Here is an 18,247-nt window from a genome sequence, read left to right on the forward strand (position 1 = left end):
CTCTGTCTCTGCTATACAGGTTTAATCTGACCCCATCCCTGCTCCATGTCTTTCATGGCTCCCCACTGGCTTCAGGACACCCTCTGCCACCCTGTCCAGCCTCACCTGTCATCTCTTCCTGATCTGAAGCTTTGTGATAGGCTAGCCATGTCCCTCACTCCCCACCACATGCCAACTTCTGTCTCTGCTTTTGCCACTGCACTGCCCTCTTTCTGGAGCCCTGTAGAATTTTGCCTGGCATGGTGCATCCTTCAATATTCACCAGGGTTGGCTGGGTGCAGTGGCTCATGCCTGTAATCCCAGCACTTTGGGAGGCTGAGGTGGGTGGATCACGAGGTCAGGAGTTTAAGATCAGCCTGGCCAAGATGGTGAAGCCCTGTCTCTACTAAAAATACAAAAATTAGCCTGGCATGGTGGCAGGTGCCTATAATCCTAGCTATTTGGGAGACCAAGGCAGAGAATTGCTTGAACCCGGGAGGTGGAGGTTGCAGTGAGCCGAGATTGTGCCACTGCACTCCAGCCTGGCAACAGAGCAAGACTCCATCTCGAAAAAAAGGGGGGTGTGACACCATCTGACATACTCTCTTGTGTCCGAGGATTTTTGTCTCTTGTGATTAAAAGTAATAAATACAGTCTAGCTTGGCACAGAGATACCCCTCCCCAGCTGACAGTTCCAGCCATAGGGCTTCGACTTGCCTCTGGCCCTTCAGCCTTGCTGTCTGGCCCTTCAGCTCAGTGGCCGTATCTGGTCAGAAATGAATGATGATGTTTTATTTGCTATGAACTTATTGTGATGTTTGTTTTTGTGTATGACAGGTGAGATTGGTTTCTCAATTAAATTAGAGCATATAAACTTTCTGTCTTAAAATACATTTATGTGCATTTAAGAAGAGAACTGATTCTAAGGAAAAATATTACGTGTAAACTAAAAATAAAATTATAAGCCCCTTGCAAACTGAATGGATCCCTTAATGGCCAAGGGGACCCCAGAAAAACCTTAAACTGAGCTCCCAGCCATGACAGGACAGATCAGAAGCCTCGTTACACCCCCTCCTTTTTGTGGTTCAGACACAACTGACTAGCATTACTGTTAAAATTGAGATGGACTCTTTGCGGCAAATAGATGATAAATTATAAACAGGATCTGGCCGGATGCAGTGGCTCATGCCTGTAATCCCAGCACTTTGGGAGGCAGAGGCAGGTGGATTACCTGAAGTCAGGAGTTTGAGACCAGCCTGGCCAACATGGTGAAACCCATCCCTACTTAAAAAAAAAAAAAAAAAAAAAATCATCTGGGCGTGGTGGGCGCCTGTAATCCCAGCTACTGGGGAGGCTGAAGCAGGAGAATCCCTGGAACCCAGGAGGCAGAAGTTGCAGTGAGCTGAGATCGCGCCATTGCACTCCAGCCTTGGCAGCAAGAGTGAAACTCCACCTCAATAAACAAACAAACAAACAGACAAGACCTAAGGCCGTGCCAGGCAAAGGTTAACTCATGCACCCCACATTTAAAGAATGAACTCTGTTCTCACTGCCACAAGGCTTTTCTTTCTTTTTTTTTTTTTTTGAGACGGAGTTTTGCTCTTGTTACCCAGGCTGGAGTGCAATGGCGCGATCTCGGCTCACTGCAACCTCTGCCTCCTGGGTTCAGGCAATTCTCCTGCCTCAGCCTCCTGAGTAGCTGGGATTACAGGCACGTGCCACCATGCCCAGCTAATTTTTTGTATTTTGAGTAGAGACAGGGTTTCACCATGTTGACCAGGATGGTCTTGATCTCTCAACCTCGTGATCCACCCGCCTCGGCCTCCCAAAGTGCTGGGATTACAGGCTTGAGCCACCACGCCTGGCCAAGGCTTTTCTTTTTAGCCGATAAACAATAACTGGCCTTGAGATAAGCAATACTGAAACAATTTGCAGTTCCACCAGATGTGACTGACCCCCAGCTCCCATTCCGCCAGCCATAACCGCAGCTTTGATTGGACAAGAGACTGATTTCAATAACTTTCTCCAGATGAGAAGACCACTGACCATGGCCAGCCCCCACCTGTTTACAGAGGTTGAGCAGAGTGCCTTTGTGTCCTGAAAGGGCTTTTGATGTATAGGGCCTAACTGTAATACATTTACATGTTCAGTCTCCCCTCAGAGCAAACATGGGTCATATGTGACATGCATGTTTGTTCAATATGGATGTGTCAGGACCACATTAATGACAATTCTTTTGTTTGTTCTTGAGACAGGCTCTCTTGCCCAGGCTGGAATACAGTGACGCAATCATGGCTCACTGCAACCTCAACCTCTTGGGTTCAAGCATTCCACTTCAGCCTCCTGAGTAGCTCGGACCACAGGCACATGCCATTACCCCAGCCAATTTTTTTTTTTTTTTTTTTTTTTTTAGAAACGGGGTTTTACCATGTTGGTCAGGCTGATCTCAAACTCCTGACTTCAGGTAATCCACTCGCCTGGGACTCCCAAAGTCGTGGGATTACAGGCATGAGCCACTGCACCCAGCCTAATTTTGTATTTTTTGTAGAGATGGAATCTCACTATATTGCTCAGACTGGTCTCTAACTCCTGGGCTCAAGCGATCCTCCTGCCTCAGCCTCCCAAAATGCCAGGATTACAGGCAGGGGGCATACTGCATTCATGAATATTCATAGCTCCTCCTGTAGCCTGTTGAATATTTATGTTTAGCCAGACTGATCAGCATAAAGCTCTGGCCCCAACCCCTCCTCTTTCAAGGTGCTTGACCAGTAACACACTTCCCAGCCTGCCGATGGCCACCTTGTAGGCAGGAACCTTTTACAAGAAATAAAGTCTCCTCTTTTTCTAAATGTGTTTTAACATAGGTAATAGCACAGAGGATGGGAAGATATGGCAAATATCCATGGTGGAATATGGAGTGGGGGTTAGGCAGGGGTTCCTTCAGAGGAATTAAACTTGGATTCCTGGAGCTCCTGCTTGGAAGTGCTTTGGAAACGTTTACCCTTATTTTTCCTCTCAGGGACAGCGTTGGCCATCTAGTGGAAACAGTGTGAAGTTACAGGACCTTTTTTTTTTTTTTTTTTTTTTTTTTTTTTTTGCTGTTGGGAGTGCAAATTAAGATCAGTGGAATGATTTTCTTTTTTCGCCAGAAGGTGAGAGAGCGGACATTAGTTAGAATTTCCCAGAAAATATTTTAAATGTGTTGCAGGCCATTTGAGCAATCCCAAAGAAGCCCTTATAGAAAAAAGGCAAAAGGAGAATAGAAGATGTGAAGTCTATTCATAAAGATTTGAATCTCCTATTTTTTGAAAGCTTGTAGGATGCCCTTCTCCTCCTCTCTACACATCTAGGCCCTGGCTTTGTGGGCTTGGGGCTGGGGTAGCTGCACGGGACTCCTGACCTGAAGGGCCCTGTGCCTGGGTTTGAAAGCTCTGTGGCTGCTGTCTTGAAATTCCTAGCAATTTTATCTTTAAATTTGTATTTTGTAAGTGAAGTCTGATGGGACAATGGGCATGCATGGGAGACTTGGAGCCTGGGCCACACGTGGTGTCCCTTCCAGCACCTTCTTGCCTTTGGACTCTCTGGGTCCCTGCACCCTATCCCCTCACCCCCACCCCAGGGTCTGAACAAGTATGTACTCCCCCCACACCCCAGTATCTCTGCACCCATGAGTACCCTTTCAGCTGGCTCTGTGCCTGGGGTCCCCTGTCCTCCTTCCAACCTGCTGATTATTGTCAGGGCTCCAATGGTTACTGGTAAACCTACATGCCCACTACCGCACTCCCTGTGACAGCTCGGGGGGTAGCGTGGAGGACCACGGGAATCTGCCACAGACACACGCATGTGTCCCCTAGGCTCTGATGGAGCATGAGTCTCCATTAGGACAATTGTTATTACTGCTCCATGACAAACCATCCTCCAAAACTAGCAGCTTCAAACAAGGTGAGATCCTAGCTTACTGCAGCCTGGAACTCTTGGGCTTCAGCGATCCTCACACCTCAGCCTCCATGTAGCTGGGATCACAGGCATGCACTGCCACGGTCACTAATTTGTTGTTGTTGTTGGAGATGGAATCTCCCTAGGTTGAGCTGTTCTCAAATTCCTGAGTTCAAGTGACCTTCCTGCTTTAGCTTCCCAAAGCACTGGGATTACAGATGTGAACTATTATTCACAGCTCAACACTAACATTTATTTGTTTATTTATTTATCATCTCATGTTTCTGTGGGTCAAGAACTTGGGAGTGGCTTAGTTGGGTGGTTCTGGCTGTTGCAGTCAAGATCTTAGTCCAGTGGGCCCAGCATCAGAGGACTTGTCCAGGGCTGGAGGAGATGCTTTTGAGATGTGTCGTGGCTGTTGGCAGGAGGCCTCAATTCCTTGCTGGCTACTGACAGGAGACTTCAGTGAGTCTCCATGTGGCCCTCTGCACAGGGCAGCTAGCTTCCCCCGGAGCCAGGGATCTGACAGAGAGCAAGAAGGGAGCTGCCAGGCCCCTTATGACCTGGTCTCAGGAGCTACACCAGCAACTCTGCCACACTCTGTTTATTAGTGAATCACAAAGTCTAGCTCACTTTCAAAGGGAAAAGGGCTAATGAGCCTTTATGATTTTTTTTAAAGAGATAAGGTTTTGCTCTGTTACCCACGCTTGAGTGCAGTGGTATAATCATGGCTCACTATAATCTTGAACTCCTGGGCTCATGCATAGGCTTCCCATCTTGATGGAAGAGTATCAAAGACTTTGTGCATATATCTTAACAGGAAAGTTTAAAATTCAAATAACTGCAAGGCTTCTATCAGAAAATAAAGCTCTAAGCTTTACTGAGAGGCATCAATCAAGGGATTAATTAGCTAATAGTAGCCGCCAGGACCCTCAAGTGACAGGAACTTTTTTTGAGGCAAAGATTGAGTGGAAAGTACAGAGTTCCCATACGTGCCCTGCCCTGAAACATGCACAGCCTTCCACATCAGTAGGTGTGGGGCATGTGTTATTACTAATGAATCTAGAAGCACATGTCATTATTGCCCAATGTCCGTAGTTTCTGATGGCCCACTCTTGGAGTCACACATTCTATGAGTCAAGACAAATGTATAATGACACATATCCACCAGTATAGTGTCACACAGAATAGTGTGGCTGCCCTAAAATAATCCTCTGTGCCCCGCCTGTTCATCCTTCCCCATCTCCTAATCTCTGGCAACCACTGATCCTTTTACTGTCTCCATGGTTTTGCTTTTTCCAAAATGTCATACAGTTGGGATCATACAATATTTAGCGTTTAACGATTAGTTTCTTTCACTTAGTAATATGCATTTAAGGTTCATACATGTCTTAAAATGACTTGATAGCTCATTTCTTCTTTTTTTTTTTTAAGATGGAGTTTTGCTGTCTCCCAGGCTGGAGTGAAGTGGTGTGATCTCGACTCACTGCAACCTCCACCTGCCCTCCCAACCCCAGGTTCAAGCAATTCTCTTCCCTCAACTTCCCGAGTAGCTGGGATTATAGGCACCTGCCACCATGCCCAGCTAATTTTTGTATTTTTCGTAGAGATGGGGTTTTGCCTTGTTGGCCAGGCTAGTTTAAAACTCCTGACCTCCACCTGCCTTGGCCTCCCAAAGTGTTGAGATTATAGGCATAAGCCACTGTGCCCAGCCTTGAGTTAATTTTTCTGAAGGGTGTAAGGTCTGTATCTAACTTTTTTTTCCATTTGGATGTCCAGTTGTTCCAGCACCATTCATTGAAAATAATTTTCTCCATTGTATTTCCCATGCTCCTTTGTAAAAAATCAGTTGACTATATTTCTGTGGGTATATTTCTGGCCTATTTTGTTCCATTGGTCTATCTGTCTGTTCTTTTGCCAATACCACACTGTCTTGGTTAGTGCAGCTTTACAGTAAGCCCTAAGGTTGGGTAGTGTCAGTCCTCCAACTTTGTTCTTCTCCTTCAACATTATGTGGGCTATTTTGGGTCTTTTGCTTCTCCACATAAACTTTAGAATCAGTTTATCAATATCTACAAAGTAACTCGCTGGAATTTCGGTGAGGATAGCATTTAGTCTATAGATCAAGTTGGGAAGAACTGACATCTTGACAATATTGAGTCTTCTCGCTCTTAAACATGGACTCTCTCCCCATTTATTTAGTTCTTTGATTTCTTTCATAATAGTTTTGTAGCATTCCTCACATAGAGCTTATACTTATATTTTTAAAGATTTATACTTAAGTAGTTTATATTGAGGGTGTTAATATAAATGGTATTGTGTTTTGAATTTCAAATTCCACTCGTTCATTGTTGATATATAGAAAAGTGATTGGCTTTTGAGTATTAACCCTGCAGCCTATAACTTTGCTATAATTGTTTATGTTTCAGTAGTGTGTTGTTGGTTCTTTCAAATTTTCTATGTAGATTTTCTACAACTTTGCCGATGACATGGTCATCGATATAGAAAATCTTTATACATTTTATTTCCTTTTCTTGTATTATTGCATTAGCTAGGACTTCCAGTATGATGCTGAAAAGCAGTGGTGAGAGAGGACATGCTTGCTGTGTCCCTGATCTTACTGAGAAAGTGTATAGTTCCTCACCATTCAATGTAAAATGTTAGCTGTGGGGATTTTTATAGAAATCCTTTATGAAGTTGAGGAAGTTCCTCTCTTTTTCTAGTTTGCTGGGAGTTTTCGCCTTGAATGGATGTCGGATTTCGTCACGTGCTTTTTCTGCATCTATTAACATGATCATGTGATTTTTCTTCTTTAGCCTGTAGATATGATGGATTGCTTGATTTTCAAGTATTGGACCAGTGCTACATATCTGGGATAAATCTCACTTGGTCATGGTGTATATCTCTTTTTATACATTGTTGGATTTCAACTGCTAAATTTTGTTGAGGATTTTGCATCTATATTCATGAGAGATGTTAGTCTGTAGCTTTCTTTTCTTTTCTTTCTTTCCTTTCTTTGCCAATATTTTGTTGAGGACTTTGCATCTATGTCCATGAGAGATGTTAGTCTATAGTCTTTCTTTCTTTAGGATTTTGCATCTATATTCATGAGAGATGTTAGTCTGTAGCCTGCCTTCCTTCCTTCCTTTCATTGCTAATATTTTGTTGAGGATTTTGCATCTATATTCCTGAGAGATGTTAATCTCCTCCTTCCCTTTCTCTCTTTTCTTTCTTTTCTTTTCTTTCCTGTGTACAGTCACTTTTCAGGCGCTTAGCATAATTCACTGAACGGAGCAGACAGAAATCGCTGTCTTCCTGGGAGCTTTCATCCCAGCTGGGAGCAGCCGGCCCGGCTGGACATCACTGGGCAGGTGCACACAGCACACGCATGTGCTACTCCTGAAGATTTGAATGCATCTTCCTCTGCTGGGGTGGGGACTGCCACAAAGGGCCAGCTGAAAAAGTGCATGGACTTTGGTCTGGTGACCGCCTGGGACTAAGGGACAAAGCTGGCCACACACAGGGGCCTCCAGAGGAGGCAACCCGGACACCTGTAGCTCAGACGTCCTGGCCTCACGGGAGAGCTGGGGGCTTCGGTCCACGGGGCCTGGAGGGCCTGCTTTTTTTCCAGAGGGGCCCCAGAGCGGGAGACGGCCTCCCCTCCTCCCGGCGGTCGCTACCGGGACGCGGCTGCGGCGACTGTCTCCCTTGGTGGCTGCTACAGCTCCTCGGGCCGCAGCGAGAACGCGCTGCTGTCGGTTCTCTGGAAGTCGGGGTGCGAGAGCACGGAGGCCAGCACCTACCTCCTCCGCGCGCCTGGCGTCGAAGGCCCGGCCCGGCCCCAACCTCCGCTGACCCTTCCCCCAGGACTAGGAGCGTTCTCTCAGTGAAGACCCTGGGGAAGTGGTAAAGCTCTTCCAAGCCGATGCCCGAGCAGGACCTCATGATGAGCGCGGCAGCGGCGGTGCCAGAGGGGCATGAAGTCCCTCCACTCGCTGACTCCTGCACCGCGCGCAGCTGCGGGGAGAGCCGCCTGCCGGCCCGGCGGGAGCCGTCGACCCAGCTGTGGCTGATGGAGGGCGTGTCATCCTGGAAGGCGCCGGCGCAGGCTGGCCAGGAGCCGCAGGCAGGCGCCCAGCGCAGCCCGCGAGCAGAGCCAGAGCCTCCCTGGCAGGGACGCGCCGCGGGAGGCAGCGCAGCCGGGCAGTGGGCGGCGGACCAAGAGCGAGTGTGCCGGGTAAGGAGCGGGCAGAGGGTGAAATAAAGGCCGGGGCCCCCGGCGACGCCTCCTACTGGAGGGACAGCCCTCTTCCTGTGGGAGGGCCCCTGGTCGAGAGCGGGCGCACACCCTAGCTCCGGGTTTGGATGGCCAGGGCGCGCCTCGGCCTTAGCAGGTTGTGAACCCGGTGGTGCCCTACGCTAGGCAGCAGCACCATCTCTCCCGCCTCGCGCGTGAGCTCTAGGGCAGGCCGCGAGCCCAAGTCGAGGGTGCAGGCGCGTCGGGGGCCCCGGGGAGGTCCGGCCATCGGGCAGGCAGCCGCGGGGTTCTCCAGGGCCTCCTGGTGCACCTGGGGACAAGGAGCCGCTTCTCCCTTCCGCGGCTCGGTCCATCAGGCGCCCTGGGCGGGGGACCGGGACCGCGGGAATCTGCGGGGAGTCGAGACCAGGCCCACGCCCGCTGCTCACTTCCGCCGGGGCGAATTGTAGGTTTTTTTTTCTTGTATCGTCTTTTCGGGTTTGGTATTAGATCATGCTGGCCCCATAGAATGAGTTAGAAAGCATTCCCTCTGCTTCTATCTCTTGGAAGAGATTGTGGAGAATTAGTATAATTTATTCCTTAATGTTCGCAGGTGGAATTCACCAGTGCACCCACTGGGGCCTGTTCTTCCTGTTTTGGAGGATTATTAATTACTAAATTCTGTAATAGATATCTGTTTCTTCTTGTATGAGTTTTGGCAGATTACGTCTTTCAGGAAATTGATCTATTGAACATAGATTACCAAATTTGTGGGTATAGATGCTTCATAGTATTTCTTTAATAGCCTTTTGATGTCTGTGGGCTCTGTAGTGATGTTCCTCTTTCATTTCTGATATTAGTAATTTGTATCTTCTCTCTTTTTTCTTTAATTAGGTTGGCTAGAGGCTTATCAATTTTATTGATATTTTTAAGAACTGGCTTTGGTTTTGCTGATTTTCACTCCGATTTTCTGTTTTTAATTTCATTGATTTCTGCTCTAATTTTTTTTTTTTTTTGAGACGGAGTTTCGCTCTTGTTGCCCAGGCTGGAGTGCAATGGCGCGATCTCGGCTCACCGCAACCTCCGCCTCCTGGGTTCAGGCAATTCTCCTGCCTCAGCCTCCTGAGTAGCTGGGATTACAGGCACGTGCCACCATGCCCAGCTAATTTTTTGTATTTTTAGTAGAGACGGGGTTTCACCCTGTTGACCAGGATGGTCTCGATCTCTTGACCTCGTGATCCACCCGCCTCGGCCTCCCAAAGTGCTGGGATTACAGGCTTGAGCCACCGCGCCCGGCCAGTCTGCTCTAATTTTTATCATTTCTTCTTCCTTTGGAGTTAATTTGCCCTTCTTTTTATTGTTTAATGAGGTGGAGGCTTAGATGATTGATTTTAGATATTTTTTCTTTTCTAATATTTGCATTCAGTGCTATAAATTTTCCTCTAAGCTGTGCTTTTGCTGCATTCCACAAATTTTAATACACTGTATTTTAATTTTTATTTAGTTCACAGTATTTTTTTGTAAGGGGTACAGGGTCTCACTCTGTGGCCCAGGCTGGAGTGCTGTGGTGTGATTGCTCCTCATTGCAACCTTCACCTCCCAAGTCCAAGTGATTCTCGCGCCTCAGCCTCCTGAGTAGCTGGGATTACAAGAATGCACAACCATGCCTGGCTAATTTTTGTATTTTTAGTAGACAACGGGGTTTCACTGTGTTGGCTGGCTGGTCTAGAACTCCTACCCTAGGTGATCCTCCCCACCTTCACTTCCCAAAGTGCTGGGCTTGCAGGTGTGAGCCACCACACCCAGCCTAGTTCACAGCATTTTAAAATTTCTCTTGAGATTTCCTCTTTGGCCCAGTTGTTATTTAGAAGTATGTTGTTTAACCTCCGAGAATTTTGGGATTTTCTAGCTATCTTTCTGCTACTGATATCCAGTTTAATTCCATTGTCATCTGAGACCATTGTATGATTTGTATTCTTTTAAATTTGTTCAAGTGTGTTTTATAGAAGGCTCTGTGTGAGCTTAAGGAGAATGTGTATTCTGCTGCTTTTGGGTGTTCTAGCCTTATCAATTAGATCCAGTTGACTGATGGTGGTATTAAGTTCAACTATGTCCTTACTGATTTTCTGCCTGCCGGATTTGGATCTGTCCATTTCTGATAGTGGTCGTTAAAGTTTCCAACAAAATAGTGGATTCTTTTTTTTTTTTTTTTTTTTTTTTTTGTAGTTCTATCAGTTTTTGCCTCACATAGTTTGCCACTCTCTTACTAGGTGTGTACAAGTTAGGGATTATTCCATCTTCTTGGAGAATTGACTTGTTTATCAGTAGTCTGCTCTGTCTGAAATATTAGAGTGACTTCAGCTTTCTTTTCTTTTTCTATTTTTTTTTTTGAGACAGAGTCTCACCCAGGTTGGAGTGCAGTGCCACCATTTCAGCTCACTGCAACCTCTGCCTCCCCAGTTGAAGTGATCCTCCCACCTCAGCCACCCCCTACCATCCTGAGTAGCTGGGACTACAGGTGCACAACACCATCACTGCCTAATTTTTGTATATTTAGTAGAGATGGGTTTTCTTCATGTTGTCCAGGCTGGTCTCAAACTCCTGGCCTCAAGTGATCTGCCTGTCTTGGCCTCCCAAAGTGCTGGGATTACAGGTGTGAGCCACCATGTTCAGCCAGCCTACTTTCAAATAATACTGTATTGCTTGTGGGTAGTACAAATACCTTATAATGACAAAATATTCCTAATACTTTTCTTCTGTCCCTTGTGTCATTTCTGTCATCCTTTTCATTTGTATGTCAACTATAATAATTGCCTACACTGTTGCTCTTAATATTTTGAACAAACTGTTGTCTTTTAGATCAAATAATAAGAAAAGTAGAAGTTTTTATTTTACCTTTACTTATTCCTTCTCTAAAGCTCTTCCTTTAGACCTATGCAATTTTCCTTCTCTCCGAAGGACTTTTAAAAAAATTTCTTGCAAGCCAGGTATGCTGGCAACAAATTCCCAAAATTTCTGTTTGTCTGATGCAAGTCTTTATTTCTCCTTTACTTTCAAAGTATAATTTCACAGGATATACAATTCTCAGTGTACTTATTTTTCCGTCTCTACACTTAAGCTATTTCACTCCACTCTCTTCTTGTTTGCATGGCTTCTGAAAAGAAGGCTGATGTGGCTGGGTGCAGTGGCTCACGCCCGTAATCCCAGCACTCTGGGAGGCCGAGGCAGGCGGATCAGGAGTTCGAGACCAACATGGTGAAATCCTGTCTCTACTAATAATACAAAAATTAGCTGGGCATGGTGGTGGGCGCCTATAATCCCAGCTACTTGGGAGGCTGAGACAGTAGAAGCTCTTGACCCCAGGAGGCGGAGGTTGCAGTGAGCCCAGATCATGCCACTGCACTTCAGCCTGGGCAAAAGAGCAAGACTCTGTCTTTAAAAAAAAAAAAAAAAAGAGGAGGCTGATGTAAGTCTTATCTTTGTTTCTCTGTAGGTAAGGTGTTATTTTTCCCTCTGGCTTCTTTCAAGGTGCGTTCTTTATCATTGATTTTCTGAAGTTTGAATGTACGACATCTAGGTGTACTTTTTCTTTCCTTTTCTTTTTTGCATGTAACCTACTTGTGTTCTCTGAGCTTCCTGGGTCTGTGTCTGACACTAATTTGGGAAATTCTAAGTCATTGCTACTTTAAATGTGGTTTGTGTGCCTTTGTCTTTTTCTTCTCTTTCTGGGATTCCCATTACGTGTGCTGTATCTTTTGTCAATGTCCCGCAGTTCGTGGATCTTCTGGTCTTTCTTCTGCAGTCCTTGGTCTTTTTTTCTCTTTGCTTTTCAGTTTTGGGAGTTTCTAGTGACATACTCTCAAGCTTAGAGATTCCTTCCTCAGCTGTGTCCTATTTGCTAATGAGCTCATCAAAGACATTCTTCGTTTCTGTTAGTGTTTTTTATCTCTAATACTTCTTTTTGATTCTTAGAATTTCCACTTTTCTGATTACATTACCCATCTGTTCTTACAGTTGTCTACTTTTTCCACGAGCGCTCTTGCATATTAATCACAGTTGTTTTAAATTCATAGCCTGATGATTCCAACATCTCTGCCATAGCTGGGTGTGATTCTGATGTTTGCTCTGTTTCTTCAAACTGTGCTTTCTGCCTTTTAGTCTGCCTTGTATTTTTTGCTAAAAGGCAGGCATGCTGCACTAGGTAAAATAAACTTTTACCTTTTACTCAGAGGTAAAGAGGCCGTTAGTGATGTGGTGGTGAGGTGTGGTGGGAAGGGGTGTGTTCTATAGTCCTGTGATTAGACCTCAGCCTTTTAGTGAGCCTGGGCCCTGGGCTGTGAACTTCTCAGGTTTTCTTTCCCTTACATGGGACAGGATGGCTGAAGGGACGGGAGTTGGGGATTTGTCTTCTCCCAATTTGATTAGGCTCTAATAAAACCCTAGGCCGGGCGTGGTGGCTCAAGCCTGTAATCCCAGCACTTTGGGAGGCCGAGGCGGGTGGATCACGAGGTCAAGAGATCGAGACCATCCTGGTCAACATGGTGAAACCCCGTCTCTACTAAAAATACAAAAAATTAGCTGGGCATGGTGGCACGTGCCTGTAATCCCAGCTACTCAGGAGGCTGAGGCAGGAGAATTGCCTGAACCCAGGAGGCGGAGGTTGCGGTGAGCCGAGATCGTGCCATTGCACTCCAGCCTGGGTAACAAGAGCGAAACTCCGTCTCAAAAACAAACAAACAAACAAACAAAAAAAACCCTAGTGGGTTAGGCCCTGATAAAATAGTTGCTTTTGATGGTAGGCCTTGTTAAAAAGAACAGAATGTCCTGGCATATTTTAAAATGGTTACTTTGCCCTGTTCCTGTCGGAAGCATGAGGGGACTTTTTCTTCTATTTTTGCCATGAGAATGTAGTAAAGCTCCTAGAGGTAAAACTCACAAAAGTGTGGGGGTCCCCTTGTGATGGGGTCCCCTTGTGATGAGGTCCCCTGTGACAAGGGCCCTCTGGAGCTTTTAACTCTCATACCTGTCCACAGTGAGTTTTAACTCATGTGTAGGTTCATGTAGCCACCACCATGGTCAGGACACAAAGCAGCCGGCCCCGCGACAGAGCTAAGACACATGGGAGCCCCCCGGAGTCCTGCAAGCAGCGCAGAGCCTGAGGTACAGGGCTGGTGGGCTCCGTGGAGACGCAAGGAGCAAGCTGGGCACATCTCCGCCCACTCAGACCACCTCCTCAGGGCCCAGCCCTGCACATGGCCCTCAGGGGCCTGGGGCCCATCCCATCTGGCTGGACCAGAGGAAGCGTGACCCTTCCGTGGTGGCCACTGGCCTTGCTCTCTTTTATTCCATTTCCAGAGGAACCAACTGAAAGTTGGTGGGCTGTGTTTCCCTGCTTAGGCATTTGTGGTGGCAATCTGAGAGAAGGCCAAGGTGAAACCCATCGTCTTTGCGGCCCTCCCTCCACCTCGTCCTCTGCCCCGCCCCTCCCCACAAAGGTTCAGAGCAGACCGGACTCCCCTGACTCCTGCAGTTTCCCTGGGCATCCCCGAGGCTTGGAGAGACCCCTGCTGGTTGGGCTCTTACAACGCTTTATTTTACCTCCATTTAGCTCTGGTTTCACCCCCATGGCACTGTTTGGCAATGGATATTTCTCTCATGACATTTTAAGCTGGGCGAGACGGGGCATCTTGACCTACTCCTTCCTGCAACACCCTGACACTGCTCAGGAGGAAGGGCTCGCAGTCCAGGAGGTAGCGCGTGTGCAGGAGCAGGGGCTCCAAGCGCTGGTTCCACACCTTTGTTCTTGCCGTTATCTCAGACTGTATGCCTTTCCCTCCTCTCTTTGCCTATCTAAATCCTACCTCTTTTTGATTTTATTATTATTATTATTTGAGTGAGATGGAGTCTCACTCTTGTCGCCCAGGCTGGAGTGCAGTGGCTCGATCTCGGTTCACTGCAACCTCTGTCACCCTGGTTCAAGCGATTCTCCTGCCTCAGCCTCCTGAGTAGCTGGGATTACAGGCTCCTGCCACTGTGCCTGGCTAATTTTTGTATTTTTAGTAGATATGGGGTTTCTCCATCGTGGCCAGGCTGAACTCCTGACCTTGTGATCCACCTGCACTAGCCTCCCAAAGTACTGGAATTACAGGCGTGAGCTATTGTGCCCTGCCTCTACCTCACTTCTAGAGCTGGTTCAAGGCCAGCTTCTACCAGGGAGCCTACAGTGACCGTTCCTTCCTTGGAATTCCCTCAGCCTTTCCTAGTCATCAACAACTTCCTGGGGTGTGGCGTGCTTCCCTATGGACCAGGTATCCCAGAGGTTGGGCCCAGTCTTGCTTGCAGCAGGCATTGGTTAGAGGAAGGAGACAGTGCTGGGAGGTGAGAAAATCCTGAAAGCCTGGAGAAGAAATTTGGGCTCAGACTTTGTCAGAAAGTGGGTACCTCTGCTCTGAGGGTAGGAGAGAGACAGCATCGGGTGCAGGCTGATCCAGCAACTGCAAGGCTTTAATGTAGACTCTGGAGGCAGTAATGCAGGGGCTGCGAGGGAATATGGAGGAGCCCAAGGAAGGGGTGGCTGCCAGGCACTGCAGTGGGAGGCTGTGGGCTTGGGTTCAACCTTGGAAGGAGCCAGCAGAGACCCAAGTTCTGATGATCTGACAATGGTCAGACTGGCTGTCAGTGGTTGGGCTGATCACGGAGGCTGGTCCAATGGCAGTCAGGCTGAGCGGGGTGCCCACAATATAGTCCAGTAACCTCAGCAGGAGACAAGGAGGGGGTTGGTGAGTGCAGCTGATGAAGAGGCTGGTGCTGAGGGCTGTCTCCGCAGTAGCTCGCAGGCAGCCAAGGCTTGGTGCAGGGCATCCAGGATGGCCGCGGGGCTGGGCCTCCCCTCTGGATGGAAACAGCAGGCAGGGAGGGCAGGATCAGTCTGCAAACCTTCACCCACAGAGCCACTGACCCTCCTCCCTGAAACCCAGCCACTCTTGCCCCTGTGTCCCTCCCCTGCCCTGCCCAGCTTCCTCAATCGGTGGACCACCTCCCCCTGAGGACCCCAGAGAAGGGGCTTGGGGCACACAATTTCTGATCTCCTCAATGGCAGGGACTGCTCAGGACAGTGGGCACACCTGAGCTCTGCCCAGTGGTACCTGGGGAGGTCAGCGAGCAAAGGGCTCACCTGTGAAGCCCTGTGAGGTGGGAGCTTGGCCTGGCTGCAGCAGGCATAAGCGGGCACTCCTGCACTTCTGCTCCCCGAACTTCATCTGAACACCGGGGCTGTGTTAGTTACTGAGTGCTTAGGGGAGGTGCGCCAGCCTCGGCGCTGCTAGTGCTTGACCTCTGTGCCTCCTCTCTTCCTCGGTGGGAAGTGGGTAACTCCTTCCTTCTAGGGCCATTGTAAGGATTCAGGGGTTGAAAAACCCTTGGGGCGTCTCCCCTGCATGTGGCTGAAGTGCTGTCAGTGGGCGCACACCTATCCCCTCACTGGGCTTCTGTCTGGCACTTCTTCCTGGGGCTTCTGTGCCTCTGCTCTTGGTAAAAGCCCCTTCAACTTTCTAAAGCATGCAGGGCAGGAATAACGAGGTTATTTAGCAGACGAAGCTCAGGACGGAGCATGCTGGAGTCTCCTCAGGACACCCTCCAGTCACTGCCTGGGCTCTGAGAGACTGGGGTGCTCTCCTACCGTGTGTGGGGTCCCTGAAAGAGTCCAGTGTGCCCAGCAAAATCTTCCCCAGGGCTCTTTTCGATATGTTCTTAAAAAGAAATGGAGACAGAGCTGGATCAGACTGGTGGCTGTGTCTCTGTTCAGTCGATGGGACCCAGTGGCCCCTAGGGGCTTCCGAGTAGCTCCCTGGGGATGGATAAAGCCCCTCCCCAACCCTCATTCCCTTATTGGCCCCCTACCCCTAGGCTGGCCACGCTGCATTTCCCAGAGACTCTTGGAGGGTGAGTGGGGCAGTGGGCAGGTTCACGTACATAAAGATTACCATCTGTGCCCAGGTAGGCACTGGGAAATAACCCTGGCTAAGAGCATTTTTATGCATTTGCTCATTTTGACTTTATTTTAATTATGTTCATTTTAACCAACAGAGAAAAGCAATGCTGGGAAAGAATCCAAAGTTTGCCAAAGCCATCCAGCTGGGAGGTGGAAGGAACACATCATCTACCCTGAGGCTGCATGGCCCATGGCCTCTGCTGGGAACCACTGCCCTTCCCTGCCTGGGCTAGCACTGGTCTCTCAGGGCCCATCCCCAGGTCTCTGCTTGCCCAGGATATTTGACATTAGGCTGGACCTTGGCAGCCTTGGGTCCCAGGCAGCCCGATGTACAGGGAAGAGGTCACTTCGGAGCCCCACAGGAAAACCTGGGTCTTCCTCTTTCTAATCTCTATAGCCTTTCTTCTTCCTTCTGCTGCAGTGGCTGGAAACTCTGCTTCCCATGAAAACAGTGATGAGTCTGATTTTAATTTTAATTTAATTTCACTCTTTTTTTGAGATAAGGTCTTACTCTGTCAGCTAGGCTGGAGTGCAGCAGCACAGTCTCAGCTTACTGCAACTTTTGCCTCCTGGACTGCAATGATCCTCCCACCTCAGCCTCCTGAGTAGCTGGGACCACAGGCATACGCCACAGTGCCCAGCCAATATTCTTTTTTTTTGTAGAGATGGGGTTTCACCATATTGGCCAAGTTAGTCTTGAACTCCTGAGCTCAAGCGATCCATCCACCTTGGCCTCCCAAAGTGCAGGGATTACAGGCATGCGCCACCACGCCCAGCCACATCTGATTTTAGGGGGATTCCTCCGAACATGTCACCAGTCAGTGTGAGAGCTGCATGAAGTATTTGGTTGAGAGTCCTTATCTGGTGAAGGAAGATCCCTACTATTCTTAATTTGCTGAGGGATTTTATAATCAAAGGAGATTGAATTTTATTGACTTCCTTTTCTGCATCAGTTGAGATGATCATCTGGTCTTTCTCCTTTAATTTGCAATGTGGTGTATTTTGGCAATAGATTTTTGATACGGAATCATCGTTGCATTTCTAGGATAAGTCCAATTTGGTCATGTTGCATTTCTTTAAACACTGCCAGATTTAGTTTGCTAGTGTTGTATTTAATAGTTTTGTATCCATGTTTAAATGTCATGTTAGTTTATAATTTTCCTTTCTTGTCTTTCTTCTATTTATCCTCTTCTGGTTTTGAGAAGAGACCCAGAAAAGGACACATACAAGAGTTTTATTAGCCTCATAAAAATGACCTGGGTAGCTTCCCTCACCCTATTTTTGATTGGTTTCCCTGAGCCTCCATTTCTGCATCTGTAAAATGGGATAACAGCCGCCTACTGTGAGGAGAGCCTAGAGCCTGGTGCCGGACACAGCGCGGGCTCCCTCCTGAGAGCTCCTTTCCCTTCCCTGAGTGTGCCAGCTCCCATGAGCCTACCAGGTCCCGGAGCCTCTGCAGGAGCTGCAGCACATCCACCAGCTTCTCCTCCAGCAGGGACAGCCGTACCCTCTCGGTCTCCACCATCTGCAGCTCCAGCCTCAGGTGCTCGTTCTCTTCCACCTTCTGCTGCAGCTCTGCCTGGGGAGAGAGAGGGGCTCAGTGCTTGCCTTGCTGGTCTACTCTATCTCCCCGAGGCTAGTCTGAGGCCCAGAGAAGCTGAGTGTGTAGCCTAAAGCCACACAGCGGGTTAGACTGATATAAGAGTTGTGTATTTTGTTTCCTAGTCTAAGAACTCCATTCTCCCTTCTCTTCTCTGCTTTTGTTTCTTTTTAATAAATTAGCTTTGGTGGCAAGCAGCGAAAACCAATCTGGCTGGTTTACACAGAGAGGAAATTTACGGTAGGCTAGTGGGCAGATCCCAGAATGGACTGGCAGCTGGAGAACTTCAGGAATGGGACAGCGTTGAGACAGTGGGAGTGTCCCAAGGCTCTTGTCCAAGAGTCACAGCTGAGGACCCTCTCCAGCCATCCCCAACCCCTGGTACAGAGAGCCCCAGGAGAGGGGCCTGGTTGGCCCAGCTGGAGTCATGGACCCACTCTTGGCCAAGAGGGCCACCAAAAACATCAGTCCCACTAGGTAACACTAGGATGTCCGGCAGTCACAA

The 18,247-nt window shown here is 48.1% G+C and overlaps 1 protein-coding gene across 6 annotated transcripts in view; it reads right to left on the reverse strand.

Moving 5' to 3' along the window:
- Positions 1 to 12,795: 12,795 nt before the first annotated feature.
- EFCC1 (EF-hand and coiled-coil domain containing 1) overlaps positions 12,796 to 18,247 on the reverse strand; it is a 46,358-nt gene continuing 40,906 nt past the window's right edge. For 3 of the 6 annotated variants that reach the window (XM_010336895.3, XM_010336894.3, XM_010336892.3), the window contains exons 6-8: positions 17,581 to 17,721; positions 15,831 to 15,900; positions 12,797 to 15,043 (exon numbers count right to left, since the gene is read on the reverse strand). In XM_010336895.3, the coding sequence (XP_010335197.2) occupies positions 14,907 to 15,043; positions 15,831 to 15,900; positions 17,581 to 17,721 (348 nt within the window). In that variant the 3' untranslated portion in view covers positions 12,797 to 14,906. Of the gene's footprint in view, positions 15,044 to 15,830; positions 15,901 to 17,580; positions 17,722 to 18,247 lie in introns of all 6 variants that reach the window. The other 3 variants (XM_010336891.3, XM_010336893.3, XM_010336896.3) reach the window with 2 other exon arrangements.

Source organism: Saimiri boliviensis, chromosome 8 (genome assembly GCF_048565385.1).
Source record: "Saimiri boliviensis isolate mSaiBol1 chromosome 8, mSaiBol1.pri, whole genome shotgun sequence".
In the NCBI taxonomy this organism is placed as follows: domain Eukaryota; kingdom Metazoa; phylum Chordata; class Mammalia; order Primates; family Cebidae; genus Saimiri; species Saimiri boliviensis.